The following is a 19,689-nucleotide window of genomic DNA, read 5'->3' as shown; positions in this document are numbered from 1 at the left end:
TTACTTTGGGGAAGAAATATTGATGCGTGTATGGAGAGTTGGCTAATTTTGTCCTCTAGCATCATTTCCTGAAAAAGAAACAACAGGGTTTATTATTGATTTGATTAAATAATAAATGATACCTTCCCCCACCACAAAGTAGGCAGCATTTCCAGTCTGTGACTCTTCTGTGGATATGAATGGAAAGATTTTAAATAATATGTGACCTGGGGTAGTTTTTCCCCCCTCCAGGCACTGCTGCATACCAGAGTGTAGTGTCAGCAGCCTAGACAAGAAATGGTAAATTAAAGTTTCTTTAGAGTTTCTTTTGTCTCTCTCCTGTTGCTCTACTGCTGAACTTCACAGGAGCTTTCTCACAGCCAGCTCTGCTCCTGTCTGCAGAGCACAAGTTATCAGTTTAATGTAAGCCTCTGTCACCTCATCAGTCAAACTTGTGAAAGGAGTCCTTCTTTCAGCCCCTTGTATACAAATTTCTTTTTCTTCTTGGTCATTTAAGGAGTCCATAGTAGCCCTAGTATTAAATTAACACTGGGACCAGTATCTAAAATAACATAGAAAGTGTATGGCCACATATCCACACCCCTGGAGTAGCTTCCATTTAACATTTCTCCCTGTCCAGAGCAGGGAGATGGACTGTGCTGGAGAGGATGCAGCTGGATGGCAAAAGATCCTGCTGGGTCTGTTATCATTCCAGCCCAGGGTCTTTTCCTATCTCGTAAATGTCCCTTAATGAGTGTCCCAGTGTCATTTGAACATAGGGTAGGCAAAACACTGCATAATTTCTTGAATGTAATTCAGTTTTAGGACGAAGCTCACCAGTTTCTCCTCTTTGGGTTTGAGCCATGTTTTGGGTTAATAGCCCAATTAGTTGCCAGTGGCCAGTGCATCCATACCCAGAAGCATCTTCACCTGCTCCTGGGCCAGCCAGAGCTGCAGGGTCCTGCCCTGGGGCCTGTGAGCTCTGCATGGGCTGAGGGCCAGTTCTGCAGAAGCATTTGGAGATAATTTTGGTGTGAATCTTTAAATCAGTAAATAACTCTTGTTTTTCAGCCTTGCCCCCCTCACTTTGCTGTTCCCTAATGGCAGCTGTGTTGCTGTTTGCAGATGATGGGAAGCTGTCCCTGGAGGAGTTCCAGGCCTTCTTTTCTGATGGGACACTCAACGAAGAAGAACTTGAGAAGCTCTTTCATACCATCGATTCAGACAACACTAAGTAAGTCCTGTGCTGACACCCTTTTATTTCACAGAGTGTTTGGAGCATGGCAGGGGTCTGCAGCAGCAGTGCTTCACCTCTGCACAGGCTGCAGGAGTGCAATTTGCTTTGCAAAACCTTGCAAAATCTCCATTTCTGCCTGGCTTGTGTCTCACCCTGACAGCCACTATGACTTCTTTTGTCCTGGTGGTTTTTTCAGGACATTTCCTGGAGTGCAACCTGATCTTTACAGCACCTGAAATGATGCTTAGTTTAATGTGGCACTTAAATACCTCTTTCACTTTATCTAAAAGCTTTGTTGTGCTATAAAAGGCAGCGGTGTGAAACTCTCTAAGCATAGATCTGTCCTGTCTCTGTGATGTCTCTATATCCCCTGCACCTGGACCATGCCTACTTCATTTCCAACCCCCAAAAAATCCCCTGGAATGCAGTGATTGTTCTAGCAGTTAAAGAAAGAAGCCCCTTTATCTTCAAGGTGAGGTTCTTCCCAAGCCCTGTAGCCACTGTTGTGGATGCTTTGGCTCTGCTCTGGTCCCCACCGGCAGAGTTGTGGCTGTTCTGGCCACACAAACCTGGCCAAGGCAGCGAGGGCTGGACCAGGAGCAGAGACCAGTGATGGCAGAGGAGGGCTCTGGGTGTGCCCTCAGTGTGACATAACATCAGAACTGGAGCTAAATGTGGCACCTGCCTGCCCTCCCTGAGCTCAGGCGTCTGCAGGCTGTGCCAGGCTCTCAAATTCAGCTGACAGACTCATTAGCAGCTGGTGTTTCCATCCCCTCCTCTGTCTTTGCTGTCTCTCCTCAGTGCTCCCTCTGCCTGCCTTTGGTGGGCTCTGAGGTGTTTGTGAGCCCCCTGACAGTGTCTGGTGCCAGCAGCATTTAGGATCAGCCCAAAGCCATGGTTTTCCAGCAGGAGCCCCCTGCCAGCAGGTAACAGCAGCACTGGGCACCGGCACAAAGGACACAACCCACTGGTGGGGTTTCCCTTTCCAAGAGGAATCTGTCTGCAAAAGCCTGAGTGTTTTTGTCTATTTGAAAATACAAATGAAAACCAGCTTTGAGCCATATTCCAGTGTGATTCCTATTCCTCTGAAGAGAAAAAAATCTCTCCAAAAAGCCAGAGAGAAGAGAATCCAATTTCAAATGAGAAGTCTTGAAGAAAGTGACTGAAAAATAATATATGGTTAATTATAAAGCCTTCTGGCAGCAGGGAGATGGAGTTTTGCCCATGTGAGTGGTGCATTTTTTGCCACTCATGCAAAAGATCCCCTGGAAAGCAGTGATTGTGCTGGAGGGCACCAGCACCAAAGCAGCAGCTGTAAAGCTCATTAACACAGTACAGGGACTGCTGAAGAATTTCCAAGAGCAAAGTAAATGAGAGGTTTCTCAAAATCATGTCATTCCAATGTGTGTACTTCCCAAAGTTTATTCCAAGGCTGAAGATACCAAACACCACCTTGATATTTACCTTTCCCTGAACCAAAGTAAGTTTAGTGATCTCATTACTAAAACTGTCTGGGAATGATCCATCCTTTCTAAAGGCTCTTCTCCCACAGGCACTGAACTGGTGCTGCCTCATGCTTTGTGGTGTCTTTATGGAGCTCCAGTGATGCTCCCAGGTGGGTTCTCAGCAGACTCTGGGCCTTGAGTGCTCACCTGCCCCTGTTGTGAAATAATTTATGGCGTTGCCTGAGCTTATCAGTGCCCACCTGGCCTTTGGGAGGATGCAGATGGTTCATGTGCAGTCCAGGGCACGTGGGGATGAGTGTGGGGATGTTTCTTTGAGTCTCCTTGAAACGGGAAATTGGATTGTAACCCATTTCTGCTTGGGGATTGTAGGGAATTTGCAGTTTGCTCCCAGCCTGAGTCTGGGGTGTCTTCTGAACTGGACAGAGAGAAAATGTGCCGTTTGTAAATGCCATGGTACAGTGCTGCTGGCAAGGAGCCTTGCTGAGCAGTTCCCAAGCGTGACAAGAGCTCCCACAATCCAGGAGGATTTGTCTTTAGCCAAGCTGGCTTGATACAGTCATCAATACCTGTTAGGGACTGATACTTGCAGAGAGCAGCAGAGCATCTGCTGTTCTTGGCTGAAGGAAAAGCAACGAGTTGGTCACGCTTCCAAGTTAAATCCTTGCATGAATTGGCACTTGTTTATCGATTTAGAAAGCACAAATATCTACAGCAAATTTATCAAGCTGGGGAAGGAAAATATTCCTTGCTTTTAATCTGCAAGAGCTGTCTCAGTCTTCAGAAAACCTATTCAGAGCCAAGCTTCCTTCTGCAAAAAGTGTTTTTCACTATGACCTGAGTAGTTTGCTTGACTGCAGTCTTGTGTCCAGTACAGTCCTTCAGGTCCAAGTCATGTGTGCTCTTCACCTTGCTGTGCCTTTTGCTCCCCTCCAGTGAACTGGCAGCTCTGTGGGAGCCTGGGCAGGGTGCTGCCTCCAGGCACTGGGGCTGGATCCTCAGTGCTGCTGCCACTGACTCAGAGAAGTGCAGTGGAGCTTTCACTTTTCCATTTTACAAGGGAACTTAGGAACAATATTACCTTTCTCTTTCCCAAAGGCTGTTTGAATGACAGTTTTTTGTTATTTGATGGAAGTTTATTTATTTTTAATTTTTTTTGAAACTCTGCTTTTATCTCCCTGCTTTTCTCATATTGGCCATTGTGTTTGTTCAGTGTGCAAAACCAAGATTGCTTTTAAGATTACATTACAGCAAGAGTAGAAAATGAAGAAACTTGTGTTCCTGCTGATTATTAGTAATTGCTGCTACCAGCCAATTGCAAAATGTTGATTTAATTTCCTGGAGTATTTTTAGAATCAGAGAGCTGCCTTACTAGAGTAGATAAAATGAATGTCAGTACCAGTTTCTTGACTGGGATTAGTTGGGAGACAGTGGAGAAGAGCTGGGCAGAAGAGTGGGAGGATGAGGTGGGTTGTGGATGAAGGAGTTGTTGAGCTGCTCTGGAGAGTCAGTCCTGAGGTGCTGTGGCTGGAGGAGTCTGTGCTTCTATCCCAGAGCCCAGAGGGACCCCACTGACAGCAGTGGGGATGCTGAACTGGAAAGAGAGATTCCAAAATAACCCAGCGTTTTTAATGACCTTTTTCCATTCTTCTTGACTGCCTGGGGAGTGTCTCTAGGGCATTCATGGTGTGAGGTGCTGGGCATGGGCTTCAAACACCCACCCCTGGTTTGATCACCAGGTATTTCCACACAAGAACTGTGCTGTAGATTCCATCATCACCAAATAATTCACCTGGCAGCAGGAATGTGTAAAATGTGTCATGAGTTTCTTTTGGCATTTTTTGGGCAAAATTATATTCATAAAGCTGCTATTGCTTAAAAACAACAAAAAAGCAGCATTTTTCTCTCTGATGCTCACACTGTCTGCCTTCCTTCTCTCCTCCCAGCTACAGCTGGGGGGCAAGAACAAGGCACTGCTGGCTGGTTTCTCACCACTGGTTTTAGCTGTTATTTCAGGAGGTTTCAGCAGTGCTCTTTGGGGAGCCGCCTGAAGATTACTGGAGAGATAATGATGTGTTACTATTAATACCAAGGCTACTGGAACGGCACAAATAATGTGTAATATGTGTGCATCTGATGTAGGGACACACGTAACTAAATATATACTTTTTGTTTAGTGGTAGAAATGGGCTTTAGAAAACGTTGGGTTAATGGTTACCTGGGAAATCCAGACACATTTGCAGAGTTTTCTCCACAATTCCTTACTTTTTCTAACAAGATGTATCAATTTTAAAAGGAAAAAGTCATTGCAGATGTAAAGTCAAACAAGTTTTAGGGTCACAAATGAACAGACAAAACCCTTTAAAGGTATTACTGTGATAGTGGACAAAGCTTGTTTTGTCTGACTCACAGCTCCCATCTTCTGCCAGCTCCCTGGGCTGGCACTAACTCCCACTCTGCATCCCCTTGGAAGGAAGAAGCACCTCTCAGCCCTTGGGAAAGCACAGGGATGTTACACGTGGCTGTTCACCAAACAAGTGCAGTCCTTGCAGGGGATTTTAAAAATTCCTCTTCTATCTCGTCCATTTTTCATAGCTGCAGAGACAATCCTTTGGGGAGAGGTCTGCTCACTGGAGCAGCGCTGCTCAGATGAGCTGTACAGGTCCATTCACGAGGAGACAAGGACATGGCATTAGCATTCTGCTGCTCTGTCATTTGTTATCTCTTCGCTAGGCTTACAGCTATTCTTTTAATGGCTTTATTCTCCCCCTCTCCCCGGTCTAAATGAGCTCTTCTCTCCAGTGGCAAACACTAGAAAAGGCTGGAGTGTGCATGTAGGATAATTAACAGAAGCTTCTCAGAAGCCTTTGCAGCTTCCCCAGACTGTCACTTTTGCCAGAGGACTGTGACAAGCGGAGAACTGAAGCCCCTGAGTGCTCCAGCCTGAGCTGTACCTGGCAGTGCCACCTCCCACCCTTGGGGACACTGACCCGGGGCGGGGTGTGGTCCAGAGGGGGATTGCAGAGGATGCAGGGGAAAACTGATCAGCACCTTTGGGGCACTGAACAACACTCCTTCCTGAGAACAGGAGAACACCTTCCTGCTCTGAGCCCTCAGCTGCTCAGGTCCCCCAGGGAGCTGTTTGAGAGTCGCAGTAATCTGGGGTCACCTCAGGCTGCAGAGAGGCAGGTATGGTCGGTTCAGTTCCAGGGCTGGGGGACAGGTGCAGCGCCACCTCAGAAGCAGGTAATGATGCTGATGAGCTTCTCTGCCTGCACTAATTAGTCCCACACTGGAGCAGAGCATGTCAGGCCCGAAGAGCACTCTGCCAGCACAGCTGTGCTGCTTCCAGCAGTGCACTCAGCTCCAGCACTTGGAGGGACCCACAGTGCCCCTGAGGACAGGGTGGAAGCTTTGGACTGCCCCTGCTTTTACTGGCATCATCAACTGCAGGACCAGAAGCACTCAAAATGGGTCTTATACTTTCCACAGATTGATTTTAATTCCCTGTTGCTTTGAATGCATCAATACCCAAAGGTGAAGATGAGTTTCTCAACACCCTCCTTCCAGCACATAGGCCTGCTCCAGAGCTGGACATCTTCTAGGCAGCAGCCTGCTGTCCTTCTGCTCCGGTCCTTATTCTCCTCTGGTAGGAAAGGTCTGTTGTTACTGCTTTATTTGGATGCCACAGTCCCTCCAGGCACTACTGTGAGGTGCTTTGCCTTCCCACTCCCCACCCCAGGTCTAGTGTCCTTTGCTGTGAGACATCTCCATCTGAGAGAATCCCCAGTGACAGGAGCAGTGCTCTGCTGCCTGTGCTTTTCTCTGGGTTTCTGCAGTCCACTCCTCTCAAATTTGAACAGAAAGTTCTGCTTCTTGGGCAAGAACAATGATGATTATGATTGAGTACTTTCTTCCTGTTGGTTTTTTTTTTCTCCCCCTCCCTAATCTTGGCTATTTGCATTGCAAACCTGATTCAGTGGAGTGCTGGGTTTGTCTGAAGCCTGCGCTACAGACATGGCTGTGCCCATTGAAACCAGCTCCATTTCTGAATATGGAACGTTCTCAATTAACTCCCTGGGAAATAAACTACGGATGGTTTAATCAGCCAAGATTTTGATTAACTGATTCAAGAGACAGTTCTCGTCTCTTCTGAAAGGGACAAAATGATTGCACAAAAAATTACATGTCTTGCTCTAATTTCTGGCTCTCAACAGCACAGGCATTTGGTGGATTTCATTTATGTGGAAGATGTTTTTGAGTCCTAGCTTATTCTTCTCTAAACACATCATTTAAACTATACCATGCTCTATTTTATATTTAAGTGAAGAAATACGTGGTGCCAGGGCTGGTGCTCAGCATCTGTGTGCTGATACAGACACAGAACGTCTCAGTCTCACCAAAGAAAAGGAGCTTTAAAAACAAATTGCCCAGTGGGAAGGTCACTGCAAGAAACACAAAGATGAAAAACTGCACAGAATCTTGTTTGAACTAACATCTGAGAACATTTTTCTATTTCTAATCCTATCTCCCAGGTGTTTTCCCAGGCAGGCTCTCTGCCGGGTCCCTGGGGAGAACCTGTCTTGTACTGAGGCAGATTGGCTCTGGGAGCAGCAGGCTGGTGTTTACTGCAGAGTGTGAGGATTGGAGAGGTTTATCTGTGCAAATGGAGTGAAGAATTATCACATCAGAGACTCTTCTAGCTGAGAAAGGGGCTCAGCACCTGAGTTTTTGGATTGTGTGGGGCCATTCTGCATCATCAGCTTTCCATTCTAGGGAATGGAAAGATATCAAGATCTTGCATTAAAACCATAAAAGTGACTGAGATATTTATTTTTAACCAGCCAGTTGTGTTTGAGTCGTGTTTGAGGCATTCAAAGAGATTGTAGACTTTGTTTGCAGCTCCAATCTTGCAAATTTATCGAGGGTTTTTTCTGGGTAAATGTGCTTAGGGCACGCAGCAGATGTGTCCAGCTGCTCTTTGGTGGGCAGAGCAAGCTGTCTCCCTTGGGACTGGGTTTGGGAGGAGGATTTCAGATAATTTTTCACTGACAGAAGAAAAGCATTCATGGGAAACAAAGATATTGGGAAAAATACAGCAACAGGGTCTAGAGAATTCTTGCTTTACTGTTCTTTTACTTGTTCCCTGCCAGTTGTGTGTTACATATCCAAACCTGCCCATTTGCTGCTCTAATTTCTTTCCCTCCTACAAATAACTTCGGTAATAAACAAGATACCTGCAATATCTAAAAGGAGGAGAAGGCTGATTTAATTTTACCTCATGCTCTCAATATCTTGTTATTTCCTTCTGGCAATTAGCAACCCGTTCAGCTGAGCTCTGAACAATCCCTCTGTCTTTTGCAGTTCAATATTACAGAGGTTACAAACAGAAATTGGATTAGCCCAGGCTTCCATATCAAGTAGAAATAGACAAAATGTTAAATATTCACTAATCAGAAAAGGGAATTTCTGACTGTTTCATACTGTTGACAGTTTGTGCGCAGAAACATGAGATCCTCTCCTTCCTCCAAAAAGAGTATTTATTTGTTTTAGTGGTTTCCTTTCAAAGCTGAGCTAAAATATATAATGAGAGCTTAAAAACCTCTCTTTTTAAAGCGCTTTACTGAACACTCCACAGCAGGAGGCTGCGTCACGGTTTTGTGAATGAGCATCATGAGCATCATAGGCTGAAACCGCGCTTTGCCTTCCTGGTACTTGTTTTACATTTTTCTGCAAATGGGGAGTCCGTATTGCACAAAACCAAAATAGTCACTGCAGCTATCCCTGTGGAGGAGTTTACATTCACAGCAGTCCAAGCGCACCGCAAACAGCTGGCGTTTCAAATTCTGTCTCCGGGCTGATCACTTTGAACGAGCCTGACAGCAAAACTGATGTGCCGGTAACTGCTGTATTTATTTACTGCTCCGGGAATGCATCTGGGAGGTGAAGAGCCACAGACTCTGCTGCAGGATGAGGGCTGAAGACACTGCATGGGACCAGGAGGTCAAAATTAAATAATCAGCTGTCTCAATGCAACGTGATGATAGTATCACAGAAAACCATGGTATATTTATAAAGTGGAGCTGGTGGGGACCCTGAGAGTAAAGAATTTGCTTGTGCTGCCTCTGTGCTGACCATGGCATGACCAGCCCATCATTCCAAGGGCTACGGTCCCAGTTTTGCCTGGTACTGCCAGGTGATGAATATAATCAATACAGCAATCATCCATTTAACAAATTTGGAAGTGCCATCCCTCCTAGAGGTTAAGATACTTGTAGGCTGTAATTAGATCTGTCTTCTCTTTTCTTTGATGCACTTGTGGGCAGAGTGATATTTTTCAAGAAAAAGTCATCCATCAAAAAAACTGCAAAAAAAAAGAAGGGTTTTGATATAATTTATTAGGAATTTGGCACATGCAGAGATTTGAAAATGTTTCATACTGCACTAAATGTCTGTTTTGCTTAAGGTGGTGACTATGCTTAGAAACTGTTGGATTAAACTTAGTAAATTAGTGTGCTGCATTGATACATTTTTCAGGATATTAAACTGTGCTGTTAGCAGGAGGGGTTTTGTGTTATCATCTGGTTTAGAGTTTTTGAGAGCTTTTCAAGAGATTCTTCTTTTGTGAGTGAGTGGTTAGAGGTTCTGGCCAACTGTGACAATAAACCATGAAATGGTTTTATAAGATACAAGGAATGATCCGAGAGGACATTGCCTTAATCTCCCAGAATATTCTTCCTTGGGCAGGAACAGCTCCAGCAATCTTTGCTCTTAACACACAGATCCTGGGTGGTCCCAACTGGATGTGGAAGGGGGAAAACCCCTCCCCTTGCCCACAGTGGAGTTGCAGAAGGCAGCGAGATGCAGGGCTTTGTGCAGGGCAGCAGTGGGGCTGCTCTGCCTTGGGCTTCTCCTCCACTCCCCAGAGTCCTGGGATTTGGGTTCATGATCAGCCCTTTGTGGAAAATTGCCCCTTTATGCTGCATTTTGGATGTTATTTTCCAGAATCCATAGGGCAGGAAGGGCAGAGCCTCGTGGGTGCTGAGCCTGGTTCTTTGCAGTAACCAAACTCCAGCCCCGAGCTGTGTGGTAAAGCAGGAGCCTGCAGTGCCATATTGCAGCTGAACATGAATGAACTAACAAATGTCTGCTACTTCACAGGTGCCAGTTTATTGCTCCTGCCTTTTTTTAAAGTGACATTTATTTCTCTTTTAACTACTGAGAACTTTGAGCATATTGTTCAACAGCATCCAGACCATTGTTTCATTTTTATCCATATTCAGTCACTTTTCCTGCTGCCCTTGGTAATTAGAGCTGGGTGTTTTGTTCTGTCAAACACTTCACCACAGAGAAAATGTTGTTTTGGTTGTCTTGAAACTACTGATGAAAGAAAGCATCTGGTCTGTGTCAGGGATGGTTTGAAGTTTGGGACTATCTGAGGATGGTCTAGAGGCAGCTGGGGTCTTCACTGTGCCATTTCTGACACCTACCTGTGGCTGTACAGGGAGAATTGGGTTATGTGAGGGCTTGGCTTAGCTACGACCAGTTTCACAAGTGTCTGTAGCTGCAGAATGCATCGGTATGCCAAAGGAGTGAGGAGCTGAACCAGCCTTAAAATACAGCAACAACCTTTGAAAATGAGAAACTAGCAAATAATGTTGTGATGGTCTTCATCTTTATGGTAAATACAGAGTCCCTGAAAGGAAATGAAACAAGTTGTGCTGCAAAAAGCAGTGTTTAATCCTCCCCCTTCCCCCTGACCAAGTGCCCATTCTGGTTGTATCAGCTGCACAAGCAGGAGCAGGAGTGTTCCTGTTAGCACAGCACAGGCAAACCCAGCCCAGTGGGGCAGGGACCTGCTCACTGCTCCTCACACCCTGCGCCCTCCCCATGGGGAGAGGAGCAGGGACACAGTCCATGTCCATGGGGGCAGCAGGGTCACCCCTGGGAGCCTCTGAGGGAGCATGAGCTGCCATTGCAGGAGAGTTTCCCCGTTTTTCAAAGCCAGGAAAACCCACACCAAAACTCTTGCCTTGAAGACTGTGATGAGTGTAAAACTGTGGTGGAGGTAAGGACCTCTGCCAGGAGAGGTGGGGATGAATCCAAAAGAAGATCAGCTCCCGAGATTTCACGGGATATTCTGCACTGGAAAGGATCCACAAGGATTACTGGGTCCAGCTCCTGTGTGAATGATCCCTATGGGATCAAATTCAAGCTTGGTGGTTTCAGCACCGTGCTCAGACCAGCTGAGCTGATGGGGTCACAGTGGGCCCTTCAGCTGCTGCATCCACGTCTGCACTCAGATGGTTTGGGACTTTAGGGATTGTGTTTAGCAAGTTCAACAGCCTCCTCCTGTCATTTTTATAATGTTTATTACTGCTACAAGATGAATGCAACTGTATTGCAGGTCAATGGCTGGAGAAGAGACATCTCCCCATCACATCCCTAATTACTGCTCGTGAAGTGCTATGGCAACTGCCTTTTTGCAGGGCATCTGCATTCCAGTATCACAGGCTTTTTGGAGCAAGTCCAGGCATTTTTGGATCTGTGTCACCCATCTGGGGGTGTTCAGCCTCTGATGTATCAATCAGGGGTCAGTGTTCAGTGGTAACCACCCTGGTTTTTCTCCTTTGTCCTTTTCTTTTCCAGTCAGATCTGGAACAGGATTTGTAACACAGACATCTTACTGTAGGTGTATGAAAGCTGTTCTGAGCTAAGCTCAGGCTCTGGCATGGTGGGGAGGATGCCAGTGGGCAGCTCTGCCTGTAAACCCTGCAGGCTGGGCTGGGCAGTGGCTGTAGGCACTTGGCTGAGGGTGTGACTGTCCCTGGGAGAGCCACCAGACACACTCAGGGGTCTGCCATGGGGCTTTCACATCAAGGAGGAGAAGGTAGTGAAGGTCTTCTGCTGATCTTCCCCATCATAACACAAGGTCACCTAAAAGAGCATCTTTGGAGATGTTGAAACCACAGAGGTGACTATCTGAGGTGCTTTTTGTCTGGCTTGGGCAGGGGGAGCCCAGTCTGCAGGGAACTGGGACCTCCTGCTTTCTCTCTGTGCTTCTATAGCAGAGCAAGTCCACTGTGGACTCCCTGTGTGACTGTGCAGCAGCTTCACAGGGTCTTGTTGTGCAGGGAGGGAACAGCCTGGGAGCAGGATGAATAAAGGAGTGTGTTTTATCCTGAGCCTACCAGATTTACTGTGCTTGTTTGTACAGAAGGTCAGTTCAGTTTACCTTGAAAAATCAGTGTTTTCCAGATTACTGGTTTTTAATGAGGACTCTGCTGCCCTGGTGCTCCAGAGGAAAGCACAAAGTGCAGAGCTCACAGCTTTGGGCACCAGCATTTCCAGGGAACGTGGGTGTACGGTTTGGAAACTGGATCTGGGCAGCAGCTGAGCTAATGAGAACTTAAGTGGCTTAAAAAGGCAAAGAGCTGCAGAGAAAACCATGTGAAAATATTACTATTGAAGTGTATTAAATACTGAAACATGGCTATCCCGTGGGCCTGAATGCAGGTGTGCTGTGCAGCCCCAGCCCTGCTCAACCTTCCATCCTGCTGAGCACAGAGCCACCTCTGCCACAGGGTGTGGAAAGAAACAAAACTGCCCATCTTGGTCATCATCTGCCTAAATCCCAAGGAAAGAGGTGCAAGGAGCAGGAAGAGGCCAAACCCCAGGTTTGGGTGGGCAGAACATCCTTGGGGGGTACTGGACTTCAGCCTTCCAGCTGGTGAGTGAAAATCCTGTTGATGGCAGGGACAAATAGGATGAAAGAGACCATTTCTCAAAGTACATAGAGTGTGATATAAACCCCAATCATGCACCACAGGTGATGAGACTGTAATACAAAATTAATATGTGAAAACTTCATACAGAATCCTCCTTTTGTTTCTCTTGATTTCTGGGCAATTCTTTGTCCCTATATTTTTTTTCTCTATGTTACCAGGGCTTTGGAGAAAAACTTGTTTTGTTGCTGTGCTCACCAGGTGCTCAGTGATGGAGCACATGCCAAGGGAAGGATGAAGTTACTAGTTTTGCTTTGGAGAAGGCAGCATTTTTCTCCCCTTCAGGAGCCCCCATGGGAGCCCCTCTCCATAGGTGTGTTAATCTAAATCATTGTGCCTCTGTGCTGGACATGTTCCAGTTAGGTGGTGATTCATTTGCACTCTGCAAAACTTCTTCTCCTTCATAGAATACGGATTTTGGGAGAAACGTCTGTCTGGGGGGAACGATGAACCCTGTGTCAGCTCATGCCTCATGACTCTCCATATGTGGTACTTTCTGTCCCACTGGAAAAAAACAGATATCTGCTGGATTGTTTCAGTCTCACTGTTCACTCTCTTAATTGTTGTACAGAATAGGGAGCAGGGCAATTGTGCCTGCAGCAGGCTGTGCACCTTGGATTATTCCTGTGGAGCACACCACAGATTTATGTAATGAAAGAAGCAGGGACATTTGGCAGCAGGTAAAGAACATCCCTTACAGTAAAGCCGGGTGGGCACCAGAGCCCTAATTGCCAGTGTGCTGCAGTTAAAGAAATTAAAGCCAAAACTGATATATGCTCTGAATCCTTCTCTGACCACATCATTTGAGCTGCAGGATGCCCTGGGGGCTGTGGACAGCCTCAGCATATGGTTTCTGCTGTTTCTTTGTATGTGGAACACCAGATTTTGGATTTGTTTTTTAAGTAATACCGTAAGAGTGGTTTGGGGTTTTTTCTTAAGCAAGCAGGTGTGTAAAGGGGAGGTACTTGGATAGGTCTTGGGAAGGATTTCCCAGGATTCACCAGAAGATACAATGATGGGCTTGGAAAGTTGTTTAATTCTTTAGAATTATTCAGCTCCTGACTGGCATCCAGTATTTCCCTTGCTCTGCCTGGAATAATTTCTCTCACTCTGGGGTTTGTGTAAAAAATGTTTCATTGAGTTCAGAAACTAATGATGAGAAGTGACCATCTGTGACCCCTTAGTAGGCATCTGGATGCATATTTGCCACTTCTGAGGTGTTGAGATAACACAGCGCTGTTGCTGATGGGACTAGAAGCCTTATCATCAGATATAATAATACTTTCCAGCTGCACTTGTTGTTTTTTAGTCTTTCCTAAATGAAAATGAGTTCTGCAGGTGGCTAATGCTAGAGGATAATTTGTTTCCGTGCTCGTTTGAAGCCTTGTAGCAAACCCAAAGCTGTGAATAAAAGATGGAAATAAAAGTAGAACGTGATTTCAGGAAAAAACCCTCCATTTTCTGTGCTGGTGAAGTGACTAAGCCGTGTGGCTGCTGATGCAAACCTTTCATCTGCCCAAGGAAAAGGGTGATTATCTTCAGCTGAAGCTGATGGGGCACCGAGCAGCATTTGAGCAGCACACCCAGGCAGATATTTGCATGAGAAACGTGAAGATGAGACTTTGATGTATTTGCAACTTCTGAATTCCCATTATGTTTTTGATTGTACTGCCCCTTGGGAGTGCCTGGGACACCTTTCCTTTGGCTAAGCTGTAACCCAGGAAAGGAATTTCATGCTCTGCTCCTCCACATTATCTCTTTCGTTCTGAGATAACTTTTCCTCTCCTCTCTTTAGCTGAAGTCCGGAAAAATATGTTAATGACAGCAAGACAGAAGCTGTCAGCCTTGCCTTAGGGAGGCAGGGAGATGCTGGGAAAGGAGGCAGAGAGGCTGGATTGCAGACTGCTGGCTGTGTTTGTTGGGAGGAACCTCTGCAGGTCTGCAGCAGCCCTGGACCAGGACATCCCTGGCCTTGCCGTGCTGAGACCTCCTGGGATGTCTCTGGGTAATCCCCTCCTGTGCTGTGCTCCCCTGGGCTGCCTTATTAAGAGCTAATGCAAATAATCGTCCTGGGGAATTTCCAGATTTTTTTTTTTTTCCTGGTGGAAAACATTGATTTGCTTTAACAAAGCTGCAGGCTGATCTGGGTCAGTGAGCTGGAGGTTCTGACCCAGGACCTGGAGGCTGCATGATGCCATCACCCACCCAGAGGTCTGGCTGCTGGGATTACACCTTGAGGCCATAATCCCTGGGCTCTTGGACATCCTGATGCAACATGTCCTCTGTCTGATGGGGCATTCTTCCTGGGATAAAGTCTCACAGACGGCAGCATGTTTTAAGAAAGGCATTTACAGAAACAACAACAACAAAAAAGCTTATAAACCAATGGAAAAGCAGCAGAATCAGTGTTCTGATAAAAGCCTGTCCATGGACAATCTGCAATCAGGGGCACAGCAAGAGAGAGATGTGACTTCCCAGGGATCCTCATTAGCTCAGGTGCTCATCAAACCACAGTTTAACGCTGGGTGGGGCTTTATGGGGACAAATATAATTCTTTCTGGAGTTTACAGAAGGCAAAGCCATTACTCTGAGCAGCCTCTTGCTTGTACAAGTCATACATCAGTAATTACTCCCTGGGCAAGTTCACTTAATTAAGCCCACTGAGGGGATGCTCTCCAGCATGGTCATTGCTCTCCAAACTCCCACATATACAGAAGGACCGTCACACTTAGAGGTCTTTTCTTTTTCTTGGTAATAGTTGGATGTGAACCGGGAGAGAAAACAACTTCCCTGCTGCCAATACATTTATCCGGCCAAATGATCCCAGTGTCTTTAAAATGGGGGGGAGTGGTGAGCAATAAACTCCTTTTTTGTGGCCCAAGTAGTTCAGGGTCTGGGCTCTGCCTTTTCAGAAGATGATCAGGGCTGAAATCTGGGCTCTCGTGTTTGCCTCCTACTTCTGTTTGACCAGTTGGGTCCCACATGGCAAATGCAGAGTCTCCAAAATGTATCTTTGCCTTGGAAAGTAACCTCGAGGGGTGCACAGTCCCAGCAATGGGGATGTGGGGTTGTGCTGCTCCATGCTACAGCCTCATTGGCTGGAAAACAAAGAAAAGGCCTGGATTTTCAAAAAGGCTTGGATTTTCTTGATTTTTTTCTCCTTTGAAAAAAAGACTTTTGTTTTGGAACAAGATCAGACAGACGTGGTCTCTACTATGCAGAAAAAATTGTATGACAGAAATTTTTTATTATTCCTTCATTTCTACTTAGAATTCATTATATTCTGCTTAGTTAGCTGGGTTATGGCTTCAATAAGCCCTTGAATTAGTCATATTATTAATGTAATAAAAATTGAAAGCTAATTTACAGCCAAGTATTCTGGTACTTGAAAGACTTTTTAAAATTTTTCCTGAAAACATGAGAACAACTTGTCACGATTTTTCTTGTTAGCTTATTGTTGTTTACAGGAGTGTTACATGTTTGGCATCTGAAAAAAATTGGCAACTAACTCTCACCTCAATGTTTTTCTGCTGCTGGAGGGATCTGTGATAAGTGATTGCTCCAAAAACACCCTCTGAAGAGAAGCTCAGGGGTGAAGGGTCAGAGATGACAAGGGAGCAAGTCAGGAGTTGCCACCTTCCATTTCACAGGGCCTGAACCCCAAATCCTGAATATTTGCATAATAAAAATCCCTGCTGGCATAACCCAGGGTGGAGCTTCGCTACTGAAGTATTAAACCACCAGATCAGCTTGTAAATTGTTTTGTAGCTGGGTATTGCACACGGCTGTTGCTGTGCAGCTCCCAACTGGGCCAGAGCCCCCCTGTAAGAGTGGTGGGGATGTGGCTCTGTGTCAGCAATGTTCCCAGCAGGCAAATTCCTGGGGGATGGAAACAGCCTGCTCAAGTACCCATTGATTCCTCCTTACGGTTTTTCAACTGAGCATTATCATATTTTTTTATTAAGTCAGCTTGTGACTTCAGTAATTTCTTTCATTAGGCTTATTCTGAAGGCAAGATGGCTTAAAATTAAAAGCAGCTTCTCAGCCAAGTTAACGTTCAAGCACAATTAAGTTAAATCATACAACGGCAAGATGTGAGGGAATAAAAGACCAATTTTGGCAGCAGCAAATCAATTATTACAATGCAAAATCACATGGAATACAATAATAGAAGTTTTTTCTGAGCGGCGTGCCTGAGCTGCAAACCCAAAACCACGTCAGCAGATGTTTATAAACAATAACTGTCTTCTGAAAAATGTTATTGAAACACTTTGTGGGTGATGCTGATGTCAAAACTACTCTGATGCATGTGCCTGAGAGCAGCATTTGACTTCCCAGGCTGTGTGCAGGAGGGAGCTTTAGCCCTGGGACTGGCATGGGGCTGTGCCAGTGTTGGAAATGCATCTGCTGGGGTCCCACCTGAATTCCTCTGCTGCTGCATTGCTGGAGCTCCGTGTTGGAAGCCTCTCTCTGCCAAAGTGCTGTGCATTGCCAGAGCTCCTGGGATCAGGAGTGGCACAGTGCTTTGTGTCTGTGTATTCAGTGGATTTGGCCATGAGAACATCTAGTCAGGGAAGTTGAGCCTCCAGCATTCCCAGGGGGTGTTGTAGGATTCAGGGAAGTAATTCCAGGGTTTGAGGAAGATAAGCCTCCAAGAGAATGAAGATAAAGTAGTGCAAAAGCTCATTTTGCAGAGAGAGGTGCATGCTGCCCACCCTGCTGGCTGCAGCTTGTGCCAGGCACCTGCAGATGTGTCCTGCACATGAAGTGAGAGACAAGAGGTGACTTCTTTACTCCATGGCAGGCACCACTACCCAAAAGGGGCTGTGATTCAGTACCACGAGCCTTTTGAGCAGGAGACAAGGCAGGTGGCTCACTTCTGTCAGCTCGAGACATTTGTGTTTGCCTTGATCTGGGCATCAAGGCAGGGCTGCAGGAGGATGCTGTCAGTGAAAGCTCTAATCCACTTATGCTGGCAGGTTAGACAGAGCAGGGATGAGTTTGGTTAAAGAAATAACTTTCCAGGATATAAATGGACGGATAAAATATAATTCTATTAAGGGATCGTTCCAGTCCTCGAATGGCACTAATGATTGTGTGGGAATAGGGAGCACAAAGAGATTAGCAGAAATCTTTATTTCCCAAGCAGGTTGTCTGTTGAGGTGTGGTTACGTAAACTAAATGTTCAAGTGTTAAGAAGTAATTGTGCAATTTTGTCTGGAGGGAGTCCTGGGCAAGTGCTGCTTCATAAGGGCAGAACTAAGAGAATTGGTCCATGGAGAAAAGTATATTTTGCAGATTTTTATTCAGAGTAAATGGGAACAAACACATTGCTGTGCCATATCGAGTGTCTCACCACAGTGTTGCCAGCCTGGATGTTTGTAAGGAAGTCAGAGGGGTTGATGTGCCAGGTCCCACTTGGACAATGGTACCCCCTCAGGGGACATGTACAAGTGCCCATTTCCCTCTCGGGTAATATCCAAAATAATTTATGAATCTGCTCCAGCTACACAGATGCTGAAGATTCCCTGAGTGACACCAACCCTTTTCTCTTCCACAGGCTATCCCCACTGGTGGCTGGGGGATGCTGAAGGGGTGGGTGATGTTGCAGGAGGGCATCTGGAGTTAAGCCTGCTGGAATTCTAACTGTGGCCTTCATCTGTCCTTTACATTAAAGTTGTCTTTCTTTCTCTTTTTTCCTGCTTCCTCCCCTGCCTCGTTCTCCCCCTCTTCCAGCAATGTGGACACCAAGGAGCTGTGTGGTGAGTGTAGTCCCTCCTTTTGGGCAAAAGCAATCATTGTGTGCATGAGGGCCTTCGAAGGTTGCATGAATCCCAGCAGAGATTGCAGTGCTCAGGAGCTGGGGCATCTCGGCCCTGCTGCTGCTCTGCTCCTTATCCCACAGCAAAATTGGCAGGACATTTTCATTCCCTTGCAACACAAATGGGGTCAGAGCTAAGCAAAGCACATGGACCCCGTTCAATAACAAGCTGGAGTTTAATTTCTGGAGATGTTGTGACTTCCAGCTTTGCTCTGAAGTTCAATAAACCCAGATCCTTCTGCAATACCTGTAACATGTTTCTCCCCAGGCCAGCCTTCGTGTTTCCCAGCAGGCTGCCTGAGGGGTGCACTACCTCTGCTGTACCTCCCACAGCTTGCCAAAATTAAAGGCTGAACAGAAAATCTGTGATAATATTTTGTTCCACACCTTGACCAGAAATAGAATGTTCCCTGCTGGGATTTCTGAAGGGCATTGCTTCAATAGGAGGTGACTCAAACTGCTCACTCAGGTGTATTTTTCTACGGATGCTTGATATTGGGAAATGTTTCCTGCACCCCAGCTTACTGGGAGGAGATGGAAAGAGAGATTTTGTGGCCTTGGAGAGAGCTCATCCATCTCTTCTCCTCCCCTCCTGTGCCAGGATGCAGAAGAACGTATGAAGCCACCTCAGCAGGTCTTCACCGTTTACCTTCATTACTTTGCCACTAATTACAGCCTTTGGAAGTCTGGCTGAGAGTGGGTTGTGCAGACAGAGATGGGGTTACTGGGTGCCTGTGCCAGCACCGGGCAGTTACTCCTTGTTCCTGATGCCCTAAAGACTTCTATGACCATGGATGTGCCTGCACCAGGATATTGTCCAGGGTTTTTCTCTCCTGGTGTACTCAACCCCTGCCCACCCCATTTTGAGCATCCAAGCTGGCAGCAAAAGCAGAATTTCCCCTTTCCAATGGTTATTCCTGCTTGTCCGTGCTTTGGTGCAAGAAACAAAGACTTCCATAAAATCCTTTTGGTTTGCTGGGGATGTGGTGGGCTTGCTCCCATCCCTCCATTCTTACTGTATTAGGTTTCTCTCCTTGCCAGCTGACCCGAGAAACCAAACCCCCACAGGCTGTTCCATCAACTTGGCAGGAAACCCAGAGGTAACAATGGCATTGTTTGACCCCGCACAGCTTTCTCCATCACTCTGATAAGATCAGGAAATTACATGGCTGTCACCCAGTGTGATCCCATCTCGCTGCCTCTCCTGGGGTGCAGCTGCCAGGAGAGAAGGGAGATAAACCCATCACCTCCTGGGGAAGCCAGAGAAAGGATCGATCAGCACAAGTTCCTGCCTAGATCTGTTATCTGCTGAATACCTGCCCTTGCCTGTGATTTATTTGCTTGCTTCTCTTCTAAGTATTAAGCATAAACCCTCAGTTTGTCTAAATGGGAGCTGTGGTGCCT

The 19,689-nt window shown here is 46.2% G+C and overlaps 1 protein-coding gene across 1 annotated transcript in view; it reads left to right on the top strand.

The window, feature by feature from the left end:
* Positions 1-19,689, top strand: part of NECAB2 (N-terminal EF-hand calcium binding protein 2) — a 74,576-nt gene that overhangs the window by 38,313 nt on the left and 16,574 nt on the right. The window contains exons 3-4 of the mRNA XM_066327814.1: positions 1,105-1,213; positions 18,201-18,226. Coding sequence (XP_066183911.1) covers positions 1,105-1,213; positions 18,201-18,226 — 135 coding nt within the window. The remainder of the gene's footprint in view (positions 1-1,104; positions 1,214-18,200; positions 18,227-19,689) is intronic.

The sequence above is a fragment of the Sylvia atricapilla genome, chromosome 12 (assembly GCF_009819655.1).
Source record: "Sylvia atricapilla isolate bSylAtr1 chromosome 12, bSylAtr1.pri, whole genome shotgun sequence".
NCBI lineage: Eukaryota > Metazoa > Chordata > Aves > Passeriformes > Sylviidae > Sylvia > Sylvia atricapilla.
The sequence above is the reverse complement of the archived record's forward strand: the minus strand, read 5'-3'. Positions and strand labels throughout refer to the sequence as shown.